The 10217-nt window shown below is 45.3% G+C and overlaps 1 protein-coding gene across 2 annotated transcripts; it reads right to left on the bottom strand.

Moving 5' to 3' along the window:
* Positions 1-659: 659 nt before the first annotated feature.
* Positions 660-9511, bottom strand: LOC125408824 (2'-5'-oligoadenylate synthase 1A-like). 2 transcript variants are annotated; one of them, XR_015737314.1, is made up of 4 exons: positions 9241-9511; positions 7086-7270; positions 5957-6189; positions 660-2946 (listed from the first exon to the last, which is right to left on the bottom strand). XR_015737314.1 is itself a non-coding variant. In XM_087903678.1 (3 exons), the coding sequence occupies exons 1-3, from the start codon at positions 9311-9313 to the stop codon at positions 6034-6036; spliced, it is 414 nt and encodes a 137-aa protein (XP_087759804.1). In that variant the 5' UTR covers positions 9314-9511; the 3' UTR covers positions 5813-6033. The 2 variants fall into 2 exon arrangements, 1 of the variants encoding a protein (XP_087759804.1); XM_087903678.1 differs by lacking the exon at positions 660-2946 and having other exon boundaries at positions 5813-6189.
* Positions 9512-10217: the final 706 nt, after the last annotated feature.

The following is a 10217-nucleotide window of genomic DNA, read 5'->3' as shown; positions in this document are numbered from 1 at the left end:
ATATGAGTGATTTAAAAGAAATTAAACAAGCAATTGTAAATTACCAACTATACTCATCCTTTGTTAGAGAGATGGTCAAAACCTGGGCTTTCAGTAACAAAGCCACACCTCATGATTGCTCAGTTAACCTCAGCTGTCCTAGAAAGTGGACCACAATTGCATTGGAGATGCCTTCTTAAAGAGGAAGCTAGAATTTTAAAACAACAAAAAAGAGAAAAAGGAACTGAGATTTCCCTAGATCAAATTCTAGGTGACTGACTTTACTCTGATCCTCAGGACCAAGCTCTTTATGATGACCACACCCTATCCTTATGTGTTACAGCAGCTTTAAAGGCTTGGAACAGAATTCAGGACCCAGGACAGAGAGTGGAATCATGTCTTAGGGTTAAACAGGGTCAAAGAGAACCCTTTAGTGACTTTTTGCAAAGACTAACTAGGGCTGTACAAATAGGGATAACTGACCCAAAACCTAGACATATAATAATTAAATCTTTAGCTTATGAGAATGCCAACATAGAATGTGAAAGGATCCTGGGCCCTTTAAAGATCAGATCAGCGCCCTTGGAGGAATGAGTCTTGCATACAATGAACATTGAGACATTTGACTATGGCACTGAAGTGTGGGTAGGAGAAGCAATTTCCAATGATAAGAGAAGACATCAAGATACCAAATGTTTTAATTGTGGTAGAATGGGACATAATGTAAACAGGAGATGTGCTGCATTGGTGAAGGGGTTTTGCTCTTGTTTCCACAGGAGACGAAAAATTGTGGATACCATCAAAATTAATAAAGGTTCGGTTTGAAGAGGAGGAGCTTCTTAGAAAGGAGAAATGACAGTTCATCCACAATGATGATAATCATGCAGGTGGTAAGAAAAACATATAGGGTGGGGGCAGGGTTCTGTTCTTTATCTCCACAGGAAAACACTCATCTTCAAAAAATTCAAGGGATCCTGGATGTTTGAATACTGACAGATAGAAACAATTTATAACCCAATAAGGATCAACAAGACAATCGAATAGGTTCCGTAAGCAAAATTATGCTAAACATATTCATATCTATGAATGTACTTACGTTTATAAATATATAGAGCTGGTTTTGGAGTTGGACTCTGGCTCAGTCCCTCTCCAATTCCAAGCCTGTTGTTAAGAGAAAACCTGGATTTTCTGTCTCATGTCAAGAGCCATGATATGGGACAAAAGAAAAAATAATTTATAAACTTTCTTTGCCTTTCCTCATATTTGTTTTTGTCTTTATCATACCTTCCATTGAATATATATGTCTGTATATGTCTATATAGGTCATGTTTAAGTCTTCCAAAATGAACAATAAATTTCCCTGCAGTAATCTTTGAAGTTTCCAGGAAGAAGATGGGGCCCCACAACAATTCCACCTGGTTAATATGACATCATGATGCTGATAGCGCTACTACAAGACCTGTTTTGGGTACCAGCTACACAAGACGGTTCCAACTTGGTTAGCTAAAATGGTGCACATCTTTTACAACATTCTGTCTGGACCTTCACAAAATACTCAGAGGCTATTTGCAATTTTACCAGACCAAATATTAGTCTTGGAATTTAACCATCATTTACTTTCACAGGACTCCCTAGGAAGAACGTCGCCCCCATGACAGCTGGAAGCAATTTTAGAAGATGATGTCCCCTCTCCCAGCAAAGTTTGTCCTCAGGCTTAGGGACATCATTTAGGGGTTGGTTATAATTGGTATATGGTTGAGGGATGGGGGAGGAATTTTATAGACTCAGGGGTGTTCTTTAAAAAAAAAAGAGGGATAATTGGTGATGGGATAATAGATTGGTATTTGTGAGTTACTGCTTTTAGATAATTATATTGGTATCGATTCTTGTATGTTGATACAAAGTTAAATTATATTAAATATTGTATGCATGTATGCTTCTACCTCTTTTTGAAACATTGTTTATCTATTGACATATATTTACCATATTGCAGTGTACACTGCTACCTCTGATAAAGATACTTATACATTGTTTACATTTGGAGATTATTTATTGAACAGTTGTTTATTGTCTTAGTCTTTAAGTTAGATAGGTAATGAGAATTATAGATCAATAGTCATCTATGTTTGTCATATTTATAATTAGGGTAATCAGGTTCTTTAGATACATAGAGATTATATTCAGTATAGATAGTATAATCTTCAACCTCTTCAAAGAGCTGTAGAAAATGGCCTTTAATCTAACCTAGAGTTCCGTGGTAATGAGACATGATCACTCCTGGCAACACTGATCTACTCCCGAGAGAATGTTGAACACCAAAGGCACTCCACCTGGAGTCTTTCTTCTTGGCAGAACTGGCCTTTGGTCAAAGAAATGCCCATACCTCAACCATTGGCAGAGATACAGAGTATCCATAAATGGATAAAACAGGACTGTCATATTCTGCCAAGACAGGGTAAGATAGTTTTGAAAAGTTTCTTGCCTTTGAAAATGGTATGCCAGTTACGTCAGGCCTTAGCCAAAGTTGGTTGCCTCAACATTGCAAATGAGACTGGGTGATTGCTCAGGTAGTCAGTTGTCTCTCATTTGTTGCACATTTTGGAAGTTTCTCGATTGTACTTCCTGTTTACTCAAGTAATATTACTTCCCTTCTCAGATCTTTGATGGAGTTAAAGATTAGATAATTGTAGTTACCCTCCTCATGATTTTAAGTCTCCAGGCATAGTTCCCAAGACTCAAATACCGGTCCTGCAGTAGCACGGGAGCTACAGGACCATCCCTGCTCGGGTTATAACAAAGCCTACACTGCAGCCATCCCAGCACTAAGGTAGGATTGTTAGCTCCAGGCTGCCTGTGCTATGCAGAAGAAGCCCTCGAAACAATGAAAAGAAACAAAAACAACAACAAAGAGAGATTACGAAAAAAATTACTCTTCTGGTTCTCCTGGTATGGCACATCAACCTCCATCTGCAACAGAAAACACACAATCATGTCAGGAGCATTCTCATTGGGAAGGTGGTGGTACGCGAGCCCTAAGGGTGGGTGTTGTAACAGGCCACCAGGGTCCCTTTGACAGGATGCTGGCAAACTTCAGAACTCAGGCCCTTGTGGGTGTATAGAGTACTGCCCTGGAAGCCACGCCTCCCACCTGAGGGTCATTCATTCACACATCTGTCAAATGAGAGTATAGGCATAGCCAGCTGTCTGCTGCATGGCAGCCCAGAGGCCACTGCAGCTTCACTTGCCTTCTCCCACATCCCTAATGTCCCCTTCACTTCCTTCTTGAACTGCAATTTAGTTCCAACTCCCTGCAACATCCCTGAGTTCAAACTAAGCTCAGCTACCTATGGCACCATTAATTCCCTAGCATCAGCAAGTCCCCTGCACCAAGAGAGAAAAGGCCTAAGTGCTGGTCCCTCTGTGTCTCTTTATGGGTGTGATGCAAGCCCCCTGAGTCCTGTTGGCCACATGGCAATGAGACAGGAAAGACGGGCTGCTTCATGGACCTGAGCACTGGCTTCAGAGTCCACAGGAATCGCAGCCCCACATCTCCTTAGCTGAGTGTCCCTGAGCCAGTGGCTTCAGCTCTGAGTCTCCTCTCCACACGCTATGTGTGTCAGTGTGGGTGCACCTGTGTCTGTGAGTGTGAGTGAGTATATAGGTGTGTGAATATGAGTGTGATTGAGTAAGTTTGGAAGTGTGTGTGTGTACATGTGTGTAAGTTTGTGTAGGGCCCCGGTCTCCCCTTACTCCCTGGGGTGCGTCTCGAGGACAATTCTGGTCAGCCAGCTAAAGCTTCCTGCTAATTCCTGTGCTCACTCTGCTATAGCCTGGTGATTTAGCTGTAAGACATTGTTCATCTTTGGTACGGTAATTTCCCACTTGCCTGGGAGAATTCCTACAAAGGTCCTCTCTCCGGGTCCTCTCTCCGCTGCTGTCTCTGCTCTCCAACCCCCTGCCTGGGAAGGAATTCCTACACGCCAGGTCCCATAAGGTCCCCTACAGTGCCAGTTTCCCCTCTGGCTGGGAGGGAATTCCTTTACTGGGACCAAGGTATATTAGCTTTGCATTTAGCTGAATAAAGTGGCATTCGGTGATCTCTTTTCGAATGACCCTGGTCTCTTTGTTTGTGTCTTTTGTTCAATCTCCAGGCCTTTGCCCAAACTCGTGATCGGTATGGAGGAGGCGCACGAACCGTACCGAGTGTGACGCAAAATCGGGTGGTACGAGTTTGAAAGAAGTTTGTATGAATTTGTGAGTGTGTGTATGTGTGTGTGTGTGTGTGTGTGTGTGTGTGTGTGTGTGTGTGTGTGTAAGAGAGAGGGGGGAGAAGGAGATAGGGGAGGGAGGGAGAGAGAGAAAGAGAGAAAGCACATGTCTACTTGTGTAACAGCGCAGAGGTGTAGGTCAGAGGATAACTAGGAGGAGTTGGTCTCTCCTTCTATCACAGGGTTCTAGGATCAAACCCAGGTCACCATTGTTGGCAGCATGTGCTTTACCCACTGCGCCATCTTGCCAGCCTTTGACATCTCTGAACGCTGCTAAAATGGCTGTAAAACAGAGGAGCTGCTGGCCTCCCTAGAAGTGTGGAGACCTTTAACAAAAAAACACATCTTTGTGAGAATATTCTCCAACCAGATAAAGGGACTAAAGCTGTGTGGAAGGGGTCAGGATGATGACAAGGTCTCACCAGCACATCCCAGGAGCGTACTGGGGAACCATCCCTGTTCTTAAAGCATGGGTACCAAAGCCAGGTCGCAGCCTCTCCTGCCAACTGATACCAGCCATTTGGGTTCCCACCAGCCACATCCCTGTTGGATCAGCTGGGTCCAGGATCACAGGCCTGCAAGGGCAACATCCAGAGAGGGAAGAGACCAGCTGGCCGGTGCCCCAGGTACCACTGTATAGGGGCAGGGGAGGTGCCCAGCGGAGCACCAGTACCCAAAATTTGTCCTGAGTCCCTGCCCCACAGCATAAAGCGAGTCTGGAGTGATCCTTGGACATGACCTGGAAGGCCTGGGATCCAATCCTCTACCGTATAGTAGCTGTGTGTCCTGGGGCAGGTCCTTCAGCCTCTCTGATCTATGAGATGGGAAGCATTCAACCAGCCAGGCTCAAAGGATGAGGAGATGAAAGACCCGGATAAATCCAGACCCCTCTAGCAGAAAAAAATAGAGCCAAAAAATCTAAGCAGAAAGAGAAGATTCAAAAATCTAGGTTAGCCAGTTCAGTGACTCTGTTTCAGGAACTAGCTGAAGATAAAGTTAAATAATAATCTTGAGAAACAGGGAGTTACCCCCTTGTGATTATCACTGGTATTTTCAGAATTTTTCAACGATCACTGGTATTTTTGGAATTTTTCAATGACGACTTTGGATTATTGGGTTATGGTTTCTTCCCTTAAATACCCCTTCTCCCAGCTACTCAGGGTCGAACTCTACCCCTGCGTGGGAAATGAGTTTCGGACCCAGTGCACTGGTTCCTGTCCTGCCAATAAACCTCATGTGATTGCAGCAAGGATGGTCTTTCGTGAGTTCCTGGGAGGTCATGTTATTCCGAGACTTGAGTGAGAGTCTCCCCACTCTGTGGGTCTTTCAGTGTGAAGGCTGAACATAACACAGAATCACAACATGTCCCTACCTTGGGCAACAAGTCTACTGCATTATTTACAATTAATTGATCCACGAGTTAGCTGTGATGCCTAGCAGCACTTATGACTTCTGTTACTGCTGGAAAGTCTCAGTTCCCACTCCATGTACTCTCTACTCCTTCAGTCTGGATGAGGTCAGAGCCTTGGGCTCCTCATCTGCAGACTGAAGCACCCATCTCTGTCTCCCAGGGCTGCAAGTCTTTATTTCAATAAGGGAACAGCAGGACAGTGCCCAGCACAGTGACAGAGTTCCAACCTCCAACTTTTCAAAACACTGCTGCAGCCTATACTCCCTGTGAGAAGCTGAGTCATGAGGGAACAGTCTACCTGGCTCTTGTGAGCTGTCTGTGCAGGTAATTGGAGATGTCTTTATCTTGAAAGTCATAATACATTGTCCAGTAGATTCAAAGCTCCCTGTACTTGGTGACCAGTTCCAAGATGGTCCGGAAGCCCTCGGCTGTGTTGAACTCAGTGACTCCACTCCCACGTTCCCAGGCATAGACTGTGAGCAGCTCCAGGGCATACTGTGGGGGCAATGGCTTCCCCAGCTTCTCCTTGCACTGAGGAGAGAAAGGCAATGAGAACAGGGCTGTCAGCTGTTGTGTGGGGACCACTTCTCAAGGGGTCAATTCAGGAGCCACCTGATGTTGTCATTACAGGTTTACTGACACACAGCTACACCTGTTCATGTAGATTAAGACTATGGACGCTCCCATGCTATAGCCAAAGGCTGAGTGGTTGACATGAAGACAATGTGGTCCACAGACACAGGAGGAATCATGACACAGTGAGTGACAGCCAGGGAGCAAAGGTGGGGGCAGGATAGTAATGATGCTCACTATTGAAGGTTTTATCACAGGCTCTGAAATTTTATAGGAGTTCACAGTTGAGAGACAAATTTTTCTAAGTATTGGAATCTTTTAACTTTGAGACTTTTAAGGCTATATTGTATTTTATAATTTGATATTAATATGAGATCTTAGGGATAATTAAGAAAGGAAAGGTTATGGTTTAATAGTGGCTCTTTGTGTACCAACTTGAAAAGCAGTCAATTGTGCTGATTAGCTTTGGTCAACTACCTTAATCATGCCTCCATCAGACTGAGTTAGGGTAGTCTGTGGGGATATGTTCCTGATTAGTGATTGGTGTAGATGGTGCCATGCCTGGGCAAATGACCCTTGACTGTGTATGAATGCAAGCTGTGTGAGCCATAGAGAGCAAGGCAGTGAGCAGAGTTCCTCCATGGTCTCTGCTTCTATCATTGGCCTTTCTTCCCTCAATGATGACTGTGACTGGGATGTGTAACCTAATAAGACCTTTCCTTCACAAGTGGTTTTTTGTTATGTGATAAAAATATCACGTCAACGGAAAGCGAACTAGAATACCCCTTCTTTTCTCTGGCTGTATCCACTCCCTGTAAAGATAGAGCTCATGGTAGCTGGACGAGATGCCATACCAGTTGGTACCAGTGTTTGACCAGGCAGATGAGTCTCTTCAGCTTGGGCGGACAATGTTTCAGGAAGTTTCTCTGAAGTTCTGTGAAGTAGGTGGAGAACTCACCCTCCTTGCCCAGGAATGTGCACTTCCTGATGAGCCTACTGTAGATCTCAGGGTTGGGCTTGCAGTAGACGCTGACATGGCCTATAAAGGAGGCTTCACTTAGATAACACCCCAGCCCTTCTCTGGGGTTCTTTGGTCTATCTAAGGGGAACAAGCTCACTGGCTGTGGGGTTCAGGAAACAGGGCAGAGTTTTACCACAGCAAGCACCACTCCCCATACATCCATGTGTCCTCCCTCACCTCAGGGCTGCATTCACTTGGAAAGTTCCTGCCACCAACTGATCCTAGTGCAGACCCTTCCTCACAGGTCTGGAGATGGTGGTGGGAGAAAATAGCACACTGTGACCACACACAAGAGGGTTGCATGGTCATCTAATAATGGCCAGTCATGCTCTGGTGTCCAGTATCTTCTGCATGGTACTTGTCATGTGTGTACACTCCTGCTTGTGTCAGAGTTGACTGTGGAGCAGTGTGCTGTGTTTTCTATCATGTATCTCATGCTTACAGAGTCTCTGTTCTATTTGTGTATGTATTGGGTATGTGTGTGTTCATGAGACATTATACACCTATGTTTGGAAATAAGAGAGGATACTGGGTGTCTTCCTTTATACTCTATCTCCTTCTCCCTTAGAGGCAGGGTCTCTCTGTGAATGTGGAGCTTGGCTGGCATCCACCAAGTCTTAGAGATTATCCCTATCTCTGTCCCCCATGTGTGGCTCTCCCTAAGTTTGGGTGGGCGCAGCAATTGCCTTATCCACTGAGCCACTTTTCCAGCCACTATGTGTCTAACTTATTATCATGTAGTTTTGATTGACCAGGTCCTAAGAACAATAAGATATGGCGGTGTGTGTGTGTGTGTGTGTGTGTATGGGGGGGGAACTATGTGAGGAAGGTGGGGGGTCTAAAGGAAGAGGAGCAAGAGTGGGTCATGAGGGAAGACAAAATGGCACATTTTCTCTCATGTGGAATCCAGATCTAGCTGCACACACGTGACACGAAATCAGAGGGGGATTCTCTGGAGGAGGTCAGCGTGGGAATAAAGGGTAGCAAAGGATGGTAGTGGGCGAGAGAAGACTGTGAGTAAATTAACACAGAGCTATGACACTATTGTCCTGATCCTCATTGTTGGCATTGTTAGTTGGTGGAATATGCTCACACAACATTACATACTTGGAAGAAAACCGTCTTATGTAATATAAAATAACACAAAAATCATAGAGCAATAGAAAAAGTTTAGTAAAATGAGATCCATGTGTGGAACAAAGGATTTTAAAAAGGACTCCTGCTGAGAACAGTCCCTCACGGGAGCACCAGCCACTGTTGAGTGGTCATTATAAAATGTCATATCTGAGGGTGGAGAGGTGGCCCAGTAGTCTAAAGCACCTGCTGTTCTTACAGCTGTCCCCAGCTCCAAGACCAGCACCCGCATAGACCAGCTCACAACCACCTGTACAACTCCAGCTAACGGGATGTGACACCCACTCTTTAACCCTGAGGGCACCCCAATAACACAGGCATAGTGCCCTTCCACAAAATTAAAAAATAAAAATAGAAAAGAAAAGAACTTTATTTCTGCAGCCTTCACAGTACATTAGGTACTGATGAAGTCTAAGACCCAAACCAAGCTCAGTCAGGGTCCATGAGTTCAGTCACCCAGCATGTGGGGTCCTGTTCTGTTCCCTGTCACATCTGACTTAGTCTTCAATTCCTGTGCCATTATAGGAGGAGAGAACCCTGGGCATGGAGATGGGAATTCACTCATCCAAGGTCACACAGCAGGGCAAATATTGGGTCCCTTGATCCACTACTCTCCAGAAAACTGCTTCCCTGAGCTTGGCCTCAGTTTCCCTGACTCTGAAACGGATGTGACCTGGGAGGGTGGAACACAAACTGTAGCTGAGGCTCTTTTTCTAACACAGATATGAGACCTGGGGGCAGAACCCACTCTGCAGCTGTGATTGGAAGTGAAGACACAGGATCAGGACTGCAATCTGGCTCCTGAGGGTCCTCTCCCACCCCATTCGGGTCAGTTCAGGCTGAGAGGGGCTCACCTTCACCACCTTGGAGACCCTCATAGGGTGGGTGGCGCCTTGGAAGAAATCTCTCCTTCAGAAAAGTATACATAACATCGATGACGGCTCTGACATCATTACGGAAGCTGGTGTCGGGAAGGAGTTGGTCCTCTATGAACTTACTCAGCTATGAAACCGGGGTGTTGCTGAGTCCCTGCCCTATCCTCAGGCCCTGAAGCTTTTCCCTCTGTAGCCTGAGCTCCCTTGTCTCCCCCTCCTGGAGTGCTGAGCTGGGCGCTGCTGCTTTTCAGTTTCGATTTCTCCTGGAAGGCGGGGCAAATCAGTCAGACCCGGATAGCCAATGGCTTCGGGGCTTCTCACAAGGCCCATCCTTGCCTGTTTCCTTAGCGTTCTACCCATAGAAGAACTCATATATAAAAAAAAAAAAAAAAAAGAAAGAAAGAAAATCTGTTCTTGTTCTTGTTTTTGTTTTTTCAGGATTTCTTCTTGTCGAAAAAGCCGTTACACAGCAGGTTTTAAGAGCAATCTGTATGTGCTGGAAAAGAGGGGAAACCAAGTCAGAAAACTACAGAAGTCGGAGTCCTGAGCTCGGCTTCCAGCTCCTGGAAAGGTTTTTGGAAGAACTCTGTTCTTTTCTTTTTAAAAACTGTCTTAATTGGTTCTTATTTTCCTTTAACTCTAGACCTGCAGTTCTGGGCTTACAGAAAATTCTTACAGGAAGTCCAGAGTTCCCAGAAGGCCCCTGTCCTCCTCACATCCCCTCCACTGTGGTGCTGGGGAGACAACCCAGGGCACCTCTGAGTAAAGCACAGCTGTACCACTGAGCCACCGGTTTTAAGGCAGCAGATGAGGCATAATTCACGGGATGTGCAGGTCAGCATTGCGATATTACAGTGAGCTATCTGTCAAGGCCATGCCTAGGTTGAAGTTCAGCTTTTGGGTGGCGCAGATCCCAGATGCACATTCATTCATCCCCCATCCAAGATATCATTCCA

The sequence above is a fragment of the Myodes glareolus genome, chromosome 2 (genome assembly GCF_982192425.1).
Source record: "Myodes glareolus chromosome 2, mMyoGla1.1, whole genome shotgun sequence".
NCBI classification, from domain to species: Eukaryota; Metazoa; Chordata; class Mammalia; order Rodentia; family Cricetidae; genus Myodes; species Myodes glareolus.
This window is presented reverse-complemented; position numbering and strand designations above follow the sequence as displayed.